This window comes from Manis javanica, chromosome 4 (assembly GCF_040802235.1).
Source record: "Manis javanica isolate MJ-LG chromosome 4, MJ_LKY, whole genome shotgun sequence".
NCBI classification, from domain to species: domain Eukaryota; kingdom Metazoa; phylum Chordata; class Mammalia; order Pholidota; family Manidae; genus Manis; species Manis javanica.
In genome coordinates, this window is record NC_133159.1 from 126,795,975 (window position 1) to 126,813,791 (window position 17,817).

General features: G+C 47.4%; 1 protein-coding gene across 2 annotated transcripts in view; it reads left to right on the forward strand.

The window, feature by feature from the left end:
- The window catches only part of LOC140849031 (ubiquitin carboxyl-terminal hydrolase 43-like), a 59,797-nt gene extending 46,898 nt beyond the window's left edge, over positions 1-12,899 (forward strand). For both annotated transcript variants that reach the window (XM_073234825.1, XM_073234826.1), the window contains exons 13-15: positions 1,138-1,296; positions 2,224-2,388; positions 10,557-12,899. In XM_073234825.1, the coding sequence (XP_073090926.1) occupies positions 1,138-1,296; positions 2,224-2,388; positions 10,557-11,605 (1,373 nt within the window). In that variant the 3' untranslated portion in view covers positions 11,606-12,899. The remainder of the gene's footprint in view (positions 1-1,137; positions 1,297-2,223; positions 2,389-10,556) is intronic.
- The last annotated feature ends 4,918 nt before the right edge of the window (positions 12,900-17,817 follow it).

The window sequence follows — 17,817 nt, forward strand, 5'->3', positions numbered from 1 at the left end:
GGTGTGATTAAGAACCCATGACAGCCTGTCGTGGCTGAAGTGTAGTCATGCGAGAACGAGTAACAAGGTGCGGCTGAGAAGAAGACACTGGAGGCCATGCACAAGAGTTTGCATGTTTTCCAAAGGGTGATGGGAAGTCATTCGATGGTCGTGGGCAGAGGAGTAAAGACATAGTCTAGTTTACAAAGTGAGGTCGTAGCTCTGCCCTATGGAGAAGGGGTAGAAGAGAGCAAGAATGGAAGTCGGAATCCCAATTAGGAGGATGTTTGTGGTTTCAAGTGAGAGGTGGTATCTGCTGGGATGCAGGCGATGACAACCAGGACACTCAAGGTACATTTTGGAAGTAGGATCAGTAAGACTGGCTTTTGGAGCAGGTGTGGGGCAGAGGTGAGTGCCTGGTGCCTGGCTTGGATAACTGCAGGGGTTAGCAAACCATGGCCATTGGCCAAATCCAGTCCAGCCCCTGTTTTTGTACAGCCCATGAGTTAAAAAATGGTTTTTACATTTTGAAAAATGTTTTAAAAGAGGAGTAGATGGCATAGACTGTATGTGGCCACATGTGACCTACCAAGCCTAAAATATCTGGTGTCTGGCCCATTACAGAAAAAGCGAACTAACTCCAGATTAGTGGGTTTTGGCACCATTCACTGAGATATGGAGGGAAAAGAGAAGAGTATTCTGCTGTAATTGCTTGCAAAGTAGTGGGAATCTTATTTATGAACATCTTCTTAAATGTTTGACTTCAGTTCATAAATAGAAAACTTTATCGTAATTCCAACTGTGCGCTTTCACTGCATACTCAATCCGAGATGTGCATTTTGAAGCTTCTCAGCAGAAACAGGTGAGTGTTGCCATTACTGTCAGGCTAAACAGCTTGAAACTCCCTGGTACTGGAGGTTTTGCCTGAGCAGGACGCAGCAGAAGGATTCAACTTAAAGTAGCGGCACACTTTATCAATTATCAGCTGAAGTGTAGCTGATTAATCTTTTCTAGTTCCATAAAATTCATTTCTGGCCCAAAATGGACCAATTTTTCTCATTCTGTTACAAACAGGCCCATTTTTTAACTATGCCAGTGGGAAATGTGTCCTGCATTTGGGGGCTTCAGTAATGGGGTTTGGGATTTGGACCTTTGCAGCCTACTGCCGGAACTCTCTGGATGGCCGGTGGTACAGTTTCGATGATAGCACGGTGGAGCCACTTCTAGAAGATGAGGTCAGTACCCAAGGGGCTTACATCCTGTTCTATCAGAAGAGGAACAGCATCCCTGCCTGGTCAGCCAGCAGCTCCACGAGAGGTAGGTGCTCCCTGTAGGGCAAGGGGACTGGGATTCACTCTAGGAACTGGGAAGATGCTCCATCAGACATCGAGGTCCAGGAGAGGTCGGCAAGGATCTGCAAGAGGAAGCTCTGGCTGCTGCTCAGAGCTTTGGGCACTACAGGCTAGGATCCCATTTGTAAGGAAGTGGGATGGACATATGGAAATCCAAGAGAGGGGAAGAGAATAATACATATAATGTTTGGTATCTGAGGTGTGTGACTCTTGGCTGATTGGGGTTTTGTATTTCCAGCTCACTCATATCAAGGCAGGTTTTAATTAAGCTTGTGCAATATAAACCTGCATCCGTCCTATTAGAAGAGAGGGGCAGTTATAAGGGACATGGGGCTTTAATAGGAAATATGGCTACTTAACCACACCCCAGCAATACCTTATTAGACAACCTCAAAGTTGCTTTGAGGAGAACAGAGGGTCAAAGTCAACCTTTTTACATTACTGATTTCACTCCGCAAACTAGCCATCCATATTTCTGGGATGACAAAACTTTTTTTTTTATTACTCAAGAGTTTCTCCTCAATAGTTATTATAAAATGCCCGGATAAAACTAAGATGATTTAGGAGGCCTAAATCAACCTTAATCTGCTTTCCACTTACAGAAGATAGATGTAGAAAGAAGAATAAGAAACAACCATATTTAGAAAACTGGTGACAGGTCATTCAGTGCTCACCAACACACCCCACTTTCTGTGCCCAAATTCCTTGCCTTGATTTTTTCCGCTTGGTCCTGTGGTTATGAATTGCAGGTTTCTCCTGGTCATTACCAAGTTGATATAATCTAATCCCACTCTGGCCCAGGGCCCAGGGCTGGGCATCTGGCCACGAGAGGCTCCTCTGGGTCCCGAGGGCTGGAGTGGGGTCCAGCCTTCCCTCTGTGCTTCCTCCCCAGGTTCCACCAGCTCCTCCTTATCTGACCACTGGCTGCTCCGGCTCGGGAGCAATAACAGCAGCACGCGGGGAAGCCTGTTGTCCTGGAGCTCTGCCCCCGGGCCCTCCCGGCTCCAGGTGCCTGACACCCCTGTCTTCACAAACAGCCTCTCCAGGCAGGAAAAGGGTATGTTTCATCATGTGGGTTAAATTCACTGATTTTATTTTCGTTTCTGTAATGACCTTCGTTCCTCATTGTTATGAACGTGCTGGCACTGCATATGACCTTGAGTGTAAAGTTTCAGTCCTTAGGAGAGATTTATTTGAAGACTGGGTCTGCCGTGACCAAGCCCTCACCTACCTCCCCCAACCCATCCATCACCCTCCATTCTTCCTCTGCTCCCTGGGTGCCATCTGACAGGGAAGACAACACTTAAACAAGCCAGTGAATATAATGCCATGATGTTAGGCAGGGGTAAGTGCCAAGAGGTATATCATCAGAGGAAGAAGATACCTAGGCTGGGAGGGGGAGGGGAAGGATGTGGAGGCTCCGGGAGATGGGGCAGGTGGGGAAGGGGTGACTTTGGAGCAGAGACTTAGTGAGCGAGAGAGGGAGCTGTGAAGCCTGGGACTGTGTTCTGGGCTGAGGAGCTGTCAGGCAGAAAGCTCTGAGGGCGACCTGGCATGGCATGCACGTGAGAGGCCAGGGGGAGCAGAGTGAAGGAGGAGGAGGGTGACAGGAGGGGAGCTGGGACCCAGCCATGAGGGACCTTTGGGCCCAGAGTACAAAGTTTGCATTTCATCCCAAGTGCAGTTTTGAGTAGGGGAATACTTCATCTGATTTATATTTTTATGAAGTCTACTTTCTGCTATATGAATACATCCCGGGGATGGGCGGCCAGAGTGGAAGCAGAAGGGCCAGTTGGAAGGAGGCTCTTTGTGGTTATCCAGGTGAGAGAGTCGTGGCGTGGACCAGCGTGTTAGGTGAGAGATAGTCAGACTGCATGTATCTGAGGATAGAGCTGACGGGATTCGCTCGTATGGGGTGTGAGGGGCAGATCAGTCAGGGGGGACTCTCCTTCGCATCTAAATAACTAGGTGGTTAGCAGTGCAGGTCATGAGGTGGGGAGGGTGAGTAGGAAGCAGGGTTGGTTTTGGAAATAAAAACAGTTGGACATGGTAATGTTGAGACTCCTGTGAGACATCCAAATCCAGCTGATAGCTAAGGAGTGGAAATAGATACTTGAGAGTCATCAGTGCATGGATGGAATTTTAAGCCACAGGGCTAGCTAAGCTCTCCTAAGGAAACTGTGAAGATGGAAATGAGTGAAGACCTGGGACCAAACCGTGGAGTCTCCAGCATCTAGAGATTGAGCAAGGGCGCAGAGGCCGTCAGTGACAGAGAAGGTGCAGCTCTACATGCCGTTTGCATTTGTCTTATTTCCTTAGCATCTGTTTCTATGTGGGCATACTATTTTATGCATTATGTTCTGACTTACCCTGTCTCAGCTTTTCTTTGCCCCTCACGTTTTCATGACCGTATGGATGGCATCTGGCAAAGAAAAGTTATTCCCTGAGTTTGTCCATCCCCATCAGCACTAGCCTCAGACGAGCTCATAAATTCATCCCAGCTCTCAAATTCATCCCAGCTCTGTCCAGTGGCGTAGGACCCCAGGCCATTTCTCAGGTCTCCCAAGGAAAATAGTGTTTCAGACCCCAAATGAGGCACCTTCAAAAGCTGACCCAGGTTTTCAACGTGGCACTCAGACAGGAGTCAGACGCAGCTCCATAAAACTCCCAGAGAGACAGACTGGGCTGGGGTGGGAGAAAGCAGCAGAACTGCCCTCCAGATGCTTGCAGGTGTTTTTCTTATCTAGTCATCATGATCCAGAGGTGAAATTATAGCCCTTTCACAAAGGAGAAAGCCAAGCCCCAGGAGTGACTGGTCCCGAGCTCACGCCTGAAAAGTGGCTGAGGAGCAAATCCACTGGCTCCCCTGGCTGTGGCGTCCTGGCGCTGTGCCTCTAAGATGTAAATTCGAGTTTCTTCCATTTGGACACTGCAAGAGCCCTACTTCCAGAGGGAGTGTTCAGACCTGTGGTTTGAATGAAATAGTGATGGATTAGAAACTTGTTTGAGAAGTTCTTAGGTGGCTGGAAATCCAACCTTATTTTCTTGTAGTACTAAGCCTGAGCAAGACCTAAATCCAGCACATAGGTTCTCAGTCATGGTTACTGTTACCCCCTCTCCCCATGGGTATGTGGGAGAAATTTTTCTGCTGTCACAGTGAGCAGAGGGGACTACTGGCATGTAGTCCCCAGGGGGCAGGGACGCTCAGTGTGCTGTGGCGCCCAGGGATGGTGCTGTTCAGTACAGAACTGTCCCTCCCAAGTGCCAGGAGTCCTCCATAGAGGAACTCTGATAGCTTGGGAACATCATCATTCCAGCAGCTCTAGTTACGGGGCATCAGAATTGAGAAGGCATTTTAAACCAAAACCTTGGATACGAGTTTTCTGGGAACTGCAGCTTACATACTTGGGGACAGGTGTTGAGAGAGACTCTGCAAGAGAAAGGATATAAACACCTTACTTGTACAATTTTTATAAAAACGTGACCATGTGAAGAATGGCTAGGATCCTTCACAGAGGCCCCCCTGTCAGTAAGGGGCCCCAGGACTTCAGCTTTTCAGTCAATTTGAGTCAGTTTGTATGCTCCTGATGATAAATGTCCTCTGTGACCTTTTTTCCGGCCTCAAAGGTTTTGTTTTTTACATTTTCAGTGCTTTCCAGATAGTATTTATTTGTTTTGATTTCCTCTTTGCTCTAAAGGATATCTGGGAGCTTTAGTGTTTAAGATTTTTTTTGTTCACCCTTATAGCCTTTGTTTCTAATTTTGTGGCTTATGATCCAAGAATGTGGTTTTCAAAAGTTATTCCCTTTATGTGATCAAGTAAGTAGATAATTATTATTTTGTCAGTGCTCTGTGTGTACATAAAATAATGTATACTATGTTTATTTGAGGGATGCGAGCTTTATAACTACCAAATTAAGTGAGTTGATTGCTGTATGCAGGTCATTTCTTTAAACTGACCTTATTTAGGACTGCCTGGGTAGAAGAAGGTATATTGAAACATTCCTGTTTAGCCCAATTTTTTTTATTAAGTACTCCAAGAGCTTTAATAATTTTTACTATATGTTGTATGTAGGTGTTAATATGTCTTGTTTCTGGGTGGAAGTGGATGACTGTTATATCTTCTTTGTAAGTTGTTATAAGTTGTGTCTTTTCTCAGTATAATGTTGTTTTTATCCTGCTAACATTTTTCATCTCCAGTTCAAAATTCTGAACCTTTTCATCAAAAATTCAGAGCCTATCTGATCGTGGGAGGGTTCAGTCCATTCATATTAATATAAGAGCAATGAAACGTGATTTCATGTCATTTCAACATTTTCTGTCACTCTTTTTCCTTATATAGACTGATTTGATCATGTTGCCATTTGTTTCCTTTCCCCCTTGTTCATGTGGAAGCTCTGCTTTTGTTTTCCATTGTTGCTACCGAATCCTTCCCAGTATTTATAACCAAATTCATTTTCCTATTACATGGACATGAGAAGCCAGCTGGTCCCTGCGAGTCACCCTGTTTCATAGCTGCCTTCTCTCCTTCCCGTTTATAAGACCACACCTGCAGAATGCTTCCATGTCATTCCCCCCACAAGGCCTCTGAGCTGCTTCCATAGGCTCCCTCTGGTCTGTTTTAGGAATGAGCCCACCTCAATCCCCAACTCTTACATTTTGCCGAGATGGGGTGATACTCTGTTCTAGTAGTGTAATTAGAATTCCTCCTGCACTACCTTTCCCATCCCTGACACACAAACTTAGCTTTGTGTTACACATTCTAAGACCACCTATCCCCATGTGGGTGGGGATCCACTAGACACTGCTGTCTGTCACCCTTTATCTTGAGGTCGCAGTTCTGATTCTGGTCAGAGTTCTTCCCAAGTAAGCGTGGTGTGTCCTGTAACCCTGCGTAGCCACAGGTATTTCCTTTCCCTGGGAATTGGATGGTGGCGTGTCCGGGTGGAGGACTCCTGGACTGCAGTCCTCAGGCGCTCTCGGGCATCTGCAGGTGTGTTCCCACGGTCTGCCAGGCCCAGGGCTGCAGGTGAGAAACCCATTGTTTTCATGTGAGTCATGCGTTCTTCCTGGCTGGAAGCTGGTAAGAGTGTCTTTGACCTTGGAGTTAAGAATTCTACCAGAATATGCCTAGACCTTGTTTTTCTTCATCAACCTTACCTAGAGCTTGGAGAGGCCCTCCTTCACTGCATGCTGTAGAAGAACATTGCTGTAGGGAAGTGTTCTTTCTGTTTGCTCCTTTGTTTAATTATTGCCTCTCCTACTTTTCAAGTGCCTATTATTTGCCCGCTGGGTCTCCTGGATCCTCATCCGAGTCCCCGGGCCTTTCCCTGGGATTGCTGCCTTCCTGTCGTTGGGCTCTGGCTGTGAGATACTGTGTCCACACCGCTTTCAGGCCACTCACTCGAGTCTCAGTGGCAGCCCTGCAAGGCTTCAGTTCATTCAATGAATTTTAAAACTTGAAAGCCACATTTGTCAGTCCCCTCTTCAGACCTGAATCTCCTTGAGAGATTTCTGTTTCTTCCGGCAGCTCTATTTCATTAGGGGTCTCTTTGGATGGTTCTGTTTGTTCTTATTCTCTGAATGCTGAATGTTGTTATTTTTCTGTTGCTGCCCCCTGGGGCTCCCCTCCACACCCTCTTGAACAGAGGTGATTCTCAGAGTGATGGAAGCAGCAGTGGCCTAGGCCCCCGAGATGGCCTTTCCCCTCACCAGCCTCGTGCTGCTGGCTCAGTCTCAGAGATGACCAAGTCTTAGTCACCTGTGTAGCTTCTTACTTTCTCAGGGACCAGGAGAAGTTTGGGGGTTAGGCTTGCCCCAGGATGTCTCCAAATACAGATTGGGGTTCAGAAGATGAAGACTGTAATGGGGGACCCTTTTCTCTCTTGGTTACAGCCATGGAGGTCTTTTCGCTTCTCCCCTGGCCCCCAGAGCTCACCAGTGCCTCAGGGCCTTTGCACTTGCTGCTTACTCTGCTTGGGGGCTCTTCCCCCAGATCTCCCCTGGGTGTCTTCCTTCCCTTCACTCAGGTCTGCTCCCACATCTCACTCACTGCCCACCACCTCTTTCCCCCTTCCCCTGCCTCATTCTTCAGCATAGCTCTTAGCACTACGTCTCAAACCCCATAAGGGGCAGGTGCTTCGTATGTTTCTACAGCTGTATCCCCAGCACTGAAAGTCCTTGGCACACAGTAGGTTGTCCTTAGCTATTTATCGAACACATAAGTGGGTGGATGTATGAGGCACAGTGGAAGCCCTCAGAGAGACCAGAAGCACTGGACCAGGAAGAGGCTCGTGCTGTGGTAGGTGGCTGAGGACAGTGAGGAGAGGCCACCTCCCCAGATCCCGGTACACATTTTACAGTCACATTGATGCATGATTTCATCAGCCGAGAATTAAAAATCACAGAGGTGGCATTTCTCAGGGCAGCATCTGGCAGCTGCAGAGCCGCTGTGGACATGGGGCCGTGCCCACTGCTGCATAGCTGCCACCTGTGCTATGAGCGCCTGGGAAGCTCCTGTGTGTGTTCTGGGCTTACCTGACCTTCAGGAAGAACCTAACTATTCATGTACTTGATGTCACTTAAGGCTCCAGGCCTTCCTGTTCTCAGGCCAGACCGGGCGTGAGCAAGGGCAGATTCCACGGGAAGGAACTGGTGTTCCGGCTCCGCCTCTGCCTCCTGCTCCTGGCCTCCCAGGAGGCCTCCCCAGGGGAGGCGCATGAGACACTGGGTGGACGGTGAGCAGTGCATCAGCCTGGGTCCTGCCATTGCCTCCTGCCCCTATGTCACCTCTCTCTCCATTTACCCAAGGCCCTCACGCTCGCCCTCAGGTCCTGTTGGAGCCCAGCATGTAGAACGAGAGAAACCAAGGATAGTAGCGGATCCTTCCCCTGGACTCCTGAGCAAGAGGAGACCCGAGCCGCGTCAGCGCCTTTGGTCGCAGGGTGCGGAGCGGCAGAGGTGGCCCGGCCCTCCCACCGGGGAGGGCCCCTACAGGGCCGCTGCCAAGCTCTCACCACCTGCCGCGGCTACAGGCTGCCTTCGGTCATTTTGAAAGGCCAAATAATAGTCACAGCTTTGTCCTAACACAAAGCTTCTCCCTCTGCCCTGCCCAGGGCTGTGGGAGAGGGTAAAACCCGTGTACACGTCCCAGCCCCCAGAGCATTTTTTCCTCTGAGGCATGGGAATTTAATGGTGGAGCAGCAAGGGCAGCTGAAACCGAAATTGTGAAGTACTTTGGGTGAAATTGTGTCTGTTCCTGGCTCATCTAAAGAAATGCTTTAAAGGAAAAGATACCCAAAATTGCATGTGAAAACCTGAAGGTAAAAATCTCAAGGAGCCTCTGAGGTGCTGACCAAGTGCTCCCGTAGGCGTGGGTGCTGTTCCCCTTTGCCTTCCTGCTGCTTCTCCTGGGGAGCCTGGCTGGCCTGTGTATGCCCCCCCCCACCCCCCGCCAACATGCCTCGTGACTCTGGGCCTCATCCCTCAGCTGCCCTGAGCCCTGAGGCCCTGCGCCTATGGCCCTGAGAATCCTTGGTCCCCTCCAAAGGGCCCGTCCAAGCTGGCTGAGCCTCCACTTACAGGGGCCTTTGCGGCCGCAGCCCTTGCTCACACTCACCGATGAGACTGGACAGGTGAGGGGAGGGGCTGGCAGATGGCCCTGGGTCTCTCAGTAAACACAGGGACTGCTGCCCTTGTCCCACGCGGTCGTGTGCTTCAGCTGACCTCAGGGTGCAGGCATCCTGTCCATCAAGGCGTCTTGGTGGTTCAGTAACTGGTGACTGAGTGTTCCTTTTCCTTTTAACTTATTTTTATTGTGTTAAAATGCACTCAACAAAGTTTACCATATTAACCATTTTAAAGTGTACAGTTCAGTGGTATTAAGTACATTTTACATTGTTGTGTTGCCTTCACCACCATCCATCCCCGTAACTCTTTCCATCTTGTAAAACTGAACCTCTATGACCATTAAACAATAACTCCACCTTCTCCCCTCCGCCCAGCCCCTGAAAACCACCATTACGATTTCTGTCTTTATATTTTGACTACTCTATCTCATATGAATGGAGTCGTACAGTATTTGACTTTTTGTGACTGGCTTATTCTGGGTCCCTTGAGATTCCACGTGAATTTTAGGATGGGTTTTTGTTTCTACAAAGAATATTGCATAGGGATGGCATTGACTCTGTTGAATGCTTTGGGCCATCTTGATATTTAACAACATTAAGTCTTCCAATCCATGAAGAACATGGGATGTGTTTCCATTTATTTATGTCTTTTAATTTCTTTCAGGAATATGTTATATTTTTCATTGTACAAGTCTTTCACTTCCTCAGTTAAGTTAATACCTAAATGTTTTATTATTTTTGATGCTCTTGCAAATGGAATTGTTTTTGTAACTGGCTGTTTAAGAAAAAATATACAACCTTAGTTATATGTATGTTTCCCTCAGAAATGTTGAGATTTAGAAAGAATTAGGAAGAGTCAGTTGTACGCAGCACCCCCATGGCCTCCTCTATGCCTTGTTGTTTTAGGATTTATTTTGCCACCTGTTTGTTTTCATATGCATACTTCATCCATCTGCACACACATATGCACACATATATGTGTATATATTTTTGCAAGTTGCCTTACACTGTGATTTTCTAGACTCTCTTTCTCACTTAACAGTTTATATAAAAAATCTCTTTCCAACTGTAATACAGGTGTTGTAAACATACAATGAAGACACGTGGCAGCTCTGATAAAATTAAGCACATAGTTCATTTCTTTTTTAGCTCACGGTAAGGTATCTGAGATTCTTGAATTTGAAAAAAAGTACAAGCATCTAATCTGACCTGGAAAAACAGAAACTTTGGCAGAGCATTCTGTTTCATGGGAATATTTAAAGGCAAATAAAAATAATCTTATATCTGGGAGCTAAATGCCTCAGAGACTGGGCTTTCTCAGGGCTGCACTGCCTGGGCACGTAGCTACCTTTTTGGACACTGGCTCGCACTGTGGCTTCAAATACATCAATCAATTCCATGGCATGGTGGGTGAAAACACTGATGCTTCCCAGGGCAGGAACCGTATGTGTCTTGCTCTCTGCCGTATCTCCAGTGCCTCGCACAGTGCCCACCACATCTGAGGTGCTCAGTCAGTGCTTGTTAGATGGCTAACGCTGCTATTACTGTTGCAGCTGGATGGTTATTTGGGCACTGATGCTCTTGGTGTCTTTTCCAGGAGTGTTGGAGTCCAGGCCCTTGGTACGGGGTATACAAGGCCGAAGCGTCAGCATGAAGGCGCCCACCCCTTCTCAAGCCAAGCATGGGCCCTTTAAGACCATGCCTCTCCGGTGGTCTTTTGGGCCCAGGGAGAAACCGCTTGGTGCATCTGTTGAGTTGGTGGAGTATTTGGAGTCCAGACGGAGACCTCGATCCACAAGTCAGTCCATCGTACCACTGTTGACGGGCGCTGCTGGCAAGGACAGGATGGTATCAGTGCCACAGTCAAACGCCACCCCCTCTGCTGGGGGTGAAGATAGTGCGAGGGATGGCGATATGGTACTGGCTGGAGGGCCCTGCCCCTCAGGCTACCCCAAGCACTGTGCAGTTCCTGGAGTCCCTGATGGTCTAAGCACAGCAAGGAAACTCAAACAAAACACAAGTCAGGATATCCGGCTTCCCAAACAGTTTGACTTGCCCCTCGTTGTGGTGCCCACAGTGGAGAATGAGAAACGCGCCCAGCTGGAAGGCCTGAGGACCACGAACTGTACGGGCAGTGGTCAGGCAGGAGGCAGTGGTACAGCGCTGTCCCCCAAGGAGGCCCTGAGCATTGTGGCCTCTGGAAACCACACAGACAATCACCAAGATTCCTTGGGCAAAATCAGGGGCAACGCAGACAGAAGGGATGCCCGGGCAGACAGATCCCCGCAGGGGACCCTCACCCTTCTGAGGTCTGTGTTTTGGAAGAAGGAGAAGAATGACAGGGCGGTGGCTCCCCAGATGCCCCCAGCCTCCCTGGTGAGTGGCAGGCTGAGCCCAGCTGCGGGCCTCAGGATTCAGGATAGCCTGACGCAGACCCCAGCCCACCACCTGGATTGGGGTGTCCGGTCAGCCCCCAGTTCTCTGCACCTCCCTCGCAAGGCCAGCCATCCCATGAGGGCCAGTGCCCTTGGTACATCACCCAGGAGTGTTCTGGGAGAGCAGGCTTCTTTTGGCACCTTGCAAAAGGTGAAATACCACACTCTCTCCTTAGGTCGAAAGAAACCATTACCGGAGTCTAGCTTTTGAGAGTATATTTCCAGTATTGTGTGAAACTGACATTCTCACGACCACACTGACAGCACTCTGGGTACCTGTGTTGAGAGTGGGCTTTCTGGAAGCCAGTTGTCCCGTGACCCCTGAAAGTGAACATTTTGATCTCTGCATCTAGATTTCTAACATCTTGTATCCAAATTACCTTCCTGTATTGTTGGGTGCTCTTATACATCTAGGCCACAAGAGGGTGCTGTTGGAGCAATGTTACCACTTTAAGGCAAGAACTGATGTTGCCTTTAACTAATTCCAGGCCCTAAGTACCAGTACTAAAGGGCGATTTGGATGTGGGCAAACCTTAGGGCATAACTTTATAGAGAATCCTAATTAATAAGAATCTTCAATATCAAATCAAGTGTTGTCATTGGTTTCTCCTTTAAAAAAATTGTTTTTTTTTTCTTTAAGCAGTGGACTTAACAGAAAAATCTTTTCCTTTTAATGCTTCTCTGGAATAAAGCATTAAAGATCCCCAAAATGTGGGAGTGACAATAAGTCAGGATTCGGGGGGGGGGGGAAATGGGGAGAAACAATTGAGATTTTAGGAGAATATTTAATATATAACAGAATAATTCTATTAAAGATTTTTGAGGTATTTAAAGAACTATTTTGATACTAGGGTAAAAGGAGGGTCTTTTTAAAGAACATGTAAACATGAGATCTATGTACAATTTTAATAAAAGCCTGCCAGTGAAACAAGCAAGTGACTGAATTGCTCACGTGGGACAAATGATCTTGCTTTGTTCGTGCACGTAAATTTGGCTCATTATTGCTGATATTGGAAAGGAGTCCCTTGAGTTGTTTATGAAATGTTTAAGGTGCTCTTAATTAAGATGACTTGCTGTTTCTAAAGAATGAGAGGGCTTCTCCGGTCTCTCTGCAGAGGGCCAGTGTTTTCGAGGACCTGGGAGTCTGAGCCTGTCTCAGTGGACTGTTGGTGGACTGTCCCGTTTACTAGATTGCACTGGCTTCAGTAGCTGTTCTAACAGATACCCTGTCACCTCTTACTGGGAGGCAGCCATGCCTGACCCCATGCTCTGAAAATGCTTCCTTTCTGATGAGAACCATTTGTTCAAGTCACCTCACTCCAAAATTCTTCCCTCATACATACTGCATGACTCACTGGTATGTCTCCGTGACTTTTCTTAAGAAGGAAATATGAAGTCCTTTTTTTGCCCCTGTGAGAAAGACAATTTACTTTTGAGCAACAGTTCCAAGATAGAAAGAACTGAGGCAATAGAAGGAAAAAGAAGGTGGACCCTGCCCCCTGCCCCCCAGAGGGCGATCTGTGTGCCGGTAGCCCTGTGTGTGTGCGTTTCAAAGGAAGTCCAGGTTCTCTTCACACCTTAGTTGATGTAATCTCAGGAGATATGGAAGACAAGCTTGTCTATTCCTTCTTGGGTTATGGGCATCTAGGCTTCCTTCTTATCTCATTCTCTCTCCTGTGCTGATGCTCATTGTCCATCTTTAGCTCCCAGCCTCTTCCTAAGCTCAGCCTCACTTCCTTTGTCCTCTGAGGGATTGGGCTGTGACTCAGACGTGTACACCCAGGCTTCTCCTCTTTAAGTCGTCAATCTTTGGAACACCCTTGGATATCATGAGTGGGTCCCAGGTGTTAGCAGTGTTTACCATAATGCTCCACAAATTGGAGCATTTGCCCTGGGCTCCCAACCTGGAGGTTTGGAAAGAGGCCATTACACATGGACACTGGTGGATATCTGCCATCACTAGGTCTTCCACAGCCATGCATGAGGCCTCTTGGCATGCCCATCCCTGAGGTTGCTTTCTGTCTAGAGGGAGCGGGTAGGCAAGGCTATGAGAATAGAGCCTGGGAAAGGACTGGTCAGGTTTCTGTCTGGACTGGGGCATGATTTTGATTTTGGCCATGCATATGCATCCGAGTAAGCTGCGGGCATATGGTCCCGTAGTCAAGTGGTCAAGTGATGCTTAAGGAGGAAGCATGGTAGAAATACTTGGATGCTTTTTCCCAGTCACAAAAATGTCCTTGGAAATCTGTTAATTGAAGTTGGAGGAAGGTGGAGAGCCATTGAGCCAGATGTGAGCTTAGCCAGTGATTGAACTAGCTAAGTATGGAAGAGAGGGCCTCCCATTCCTCTTCTGGAAGCCCAGTGCCTGGGCCTATCCCTGCTGCTGAGACACGGTCACGTGTCTGATGGTAATGGCCCACCCCGACTCCTAGGCTGTCTCCCGGCTCTGCAGCCCCTTTCCTTGATCAACCACTCCTGCTCTCTTTCGCCAGTAGAAGGAGGGGTTTGCAAATTCAGAATCTGGGGCTGGGAGGTCAAAGGAGCTCCAAGGGCCCACAAAATCAGAGGAGAAAGATGGAAAGACAGAGGAGAGGAGACCATCTACAGGAGTTATGTACTTACAGGTCTGGGAGCAAACGGAAAGGTATATGCTAACTACATCCTGCTTTCCAGATCAGATGAGCAGGACATTACCTGTAGTGAACTGGCATCAGTATGATGTCCTGCGGGATGATGAGTTACTCAAGCACCTGCTGACTTGTTTACATCTTGGAGATAAAACATGTAATAGTTACAGCTAATATTTCTGTAGCATGTAATATGTACTTGCTATAGTGCAAGAAACTCTTCTAAGCACTTCACAATATTAACTCACTTATCTCATAATAATCCCCTGAGGTAGATATCTTTATCTCTGCTTTCCAGATGAGGAAACTAAGGTGCACAGAGAGGTTAAGTAATTTGCCCAAGGTCACACAGCTGGTAAGGAGCAGAGGCAGGATTTGAACCTAGAAACCTCTGGGGTTCATGTTATGAATCACTAGAAATAGCAAGGCTGTCCCTCTGAATTTCTACTACTAACCCTGTCCGTTGAAACCACATTGTTTCTGGTATTCTGTTCATCAAAATGGAGAAAGATGCACTTGCCAAATTAATAGCTTAAAAATGTTAGGAGCCATTTTTACTTATGCCAGAAAGGAGACCACATCTAGAAAAACCTTTGTAATTGGGCTCATGGCTGATTGAGTCTTTGATAGATACAGTTATTCTCCAAGTCCCTTTAACCTTTTGCACCATTCAGAATGAGGAGCTGGGTGATATGACAGGCGTTAGCTTTTGGAGATTTTAATCTTTGCTGTCTAATTTGTGATTGTTCCAGGGATGCAGCTTTGCTCTGATTATTTATTGGGAAGGACTATTCCAGTGATGTATGACTAATCATATCATACTTTACCCTATAAACCTTGGAGGGTCTGTTACATAACAAACACTACTTCAGGCTCTGGGAGTGTAACAGTGTATAAGATCGATGTAGCTACTGTTTTCAAGCAACTTACATTCTAGTTGGAAGAGACAGAGAGCCAGTAAACCTAACTAAGGTCACGTCAGGTGGTCTTATGTACTATGAGGTAAGCAAACAGGGTCACATCGATCCCAGGGAGAACTAAGGGGTATTCTGCTACATGCTGAGGCCAAACAGTCCATTAAACACTGAATGTTTAAATATCCTCAGATAGAGCCCAGTTTCCACTGGGCCTGCCAAGATGAGAACTTGGATCAGAACTCCATTTATCACAGAGTCACCATGTGCCCCGTGCAGACTGACAAAGGCCAGTGGTGGTCAGATCTCCTGGGGACTAGTGGCAGCCCAGGCACACGACTGCAGTTTCTTTGGGGAATGGCTGGGAGAGAGGCTCATGGGGCAGTGTGATATCATAGCAGAGTTCTTCCACGATGGGATCCAACCATCCTAACATTTAAGGAAGTCTGGTGACTGACTCAAGGAATTGGGTAAAAGGTTAACATTCCTTAATGCAAATCGTTTCCAGTTTTCCATAGCTGGAGAATTTTCAGGTATTTGAAGTAATTAAGACCTGGTTTGCCTGCCTGTTGATTTGAGGACTGGAGAGCCCAACCATAGCCAGCATGTTTTTCAAGTCATACTATCCCTGGAGATCTGATGACATGACTGTCCACTTTACGTCTGACGGTTAATTGCCATGGCCAGGGCTTAGCCATGTTAGGCTTCTCCCATTGCAACCAAGATCAAGATCCTCATTTGAAGAGCAGTCCTGTCTGGCAGCGTTCCCATTTAACTTGAGCATAGCCATTAAAGATCTCGTTCCTAGCTTATTTCCCTGATCTGTCACTTGTGGCAAGGTGGAAAGGTCTGGGCTCTGCTGGGGGACTTGCTGTGCGGGCAGAACACATACAAAAGAGCTTCACTTTCCCTGTCTCCTAACATGTGGATTACTTCTTTACTTTATGACCACAATTAGATCTGGGTTGTGTTAGCCAGATCAGCAAGCTCTTAGAACCACACAGGATGATTTTCAAGCTAGATTCGTTTGTAAATGTGTCCATATCAGTTAACTGAGCCATATCTCAAATTACATTTCATCTGTCTTGGCTGACTACTCACAGTATTCATCCCTCCCCACATCCCAAAAAATTCCCCATTTTAAAGAATTTCTAATACTTCTAGGTACCTCTCATTGCACCTTGACCCTCTCATTTCATTCTAAGGGCTGTGTTGATTTCTGACTCTGGTCACTAGGGGAGCAACAATACAAGGGGAATGAGCAGTTCTTTCCCACAATGAGGCTACCATTTAATCAGAAAAGAAGCACAATGGGGATAATTTTAGAGGAATCCAGGAATTCTGTAGAATCCAAGTCTTTTGAAACATCCCAGATATCCCAATTCCAATGGTCAGGTGCCACTCCTTATGAAGCAATTCCTTAACTTGAATGCAAGAGACCTGGTAAAAATGCCAGTTCAGCTGGTGGTGTAATCCTGCAGCCTTTGAAATCCATGAATTTATTTCTTATAAATTCTTTAAGAGTTTTAAGAGTTCTTTATATATTCTAGATACAAATCATTTATCATACATGTCTTTGGAATGTATTCTCCAAGCCTGGAACTTGTCTTTTTGTATTCTCTTATCATTGTTTTGAAGAACAATGTTTTTAAAGAAAACTGATTGTTTTGCCAATGGGTTTCAGCCTCAGGCAAGTTCGCTATGGATTCAACATGACCAAAGCAATTGACAGCAAAACATTCTTGGTAGTGAAAGGGTTATACACAACTTTATTTCCAGGTGGCAGGTCAGTCACTAGAATCCCATTCACTCAGAGCGAGTCTGCATGCAGCAAGCCGGTCTCTGCCTCTGGGCCCCTCTGCACAATCGTCTGGCACAGCCATCCTCTGGGCCCCTCTGTCCGCACAGCTGTCTTCTGGGCCTCTCTGCACAGTCTCCTGCACACCCATCCTCTGGGTCTCTCTGCACAGTTGTCCTGCACAGCCATCCTCTGGGCCTCTGTACTTGGAACTGCCACCACTCCAGCCTCTGCTCTGCTCTCCTGCAGCCTTCCAGCCCTGCCACCATGTCGTGCCCAGAGCACTGGGTGGAGCTCTTTATATAGAGTCAACAGCTATGTATTGCCCACAGGTGTGCAGTGGGCTAGTCAACCAGGGCCAGGTGAGAATCCTGGCCACAGGAACTCTCATTTTATCCACACTCCACCCCTCCAGGATTCTCTCTTATCAATCAATCTATGTGCCCCTAGTCCTCTGCAATGGTCCCTGTGCAAGGAAGCTCGAACATTGTTCTCCAGCCTCTCCAGCAAAAAGCCTTGCAGACACACAGGCCGGACTCATGGCTCTGTCTCTGACCTCTGCCTCTTTTGTCTTAATGGCTGAAACTGCTGCTCTGGTTTCAGTTGTTGCCATAGCTCTAGTAAGATCCTTTTTGGCTTCCCATCTAATTTCCTTCCATCTACTCCTGCCCATATCAAATCAACCCACATCTGGGTCCTTGTAACCCCCACGAGGCCCCTCAAATTCCTCCTGTGAGTAACAGGTCTTATTTCTTTCCGGGTTCTCATTGCTTCAGCTACTGTACATGTCACCTTGCATTTTGTAATTGCTGCCTCAAGGAGGGCTGTACTGTCAGGGAAGACAACTTTCCCATCTCTGATCCTGACAGAACAATTCCATCCACCCCTAAGTCCCACAGCCACTAGCACAGTCTGAGTATAGGGCGGACCACAGAGTGCTCCACGGCCTGGGGAGGGGGCTGCTCCTCTCCTTGGGGAACTTTCAGCTGCTGGGTCTTTATTTTCTTTACAAGCACTGGGCGGGCTTTCAATACAGGAGGGGCCAGTGCCTCCAGCACCACCCGCTCATCCTTCCGCAGCTTCT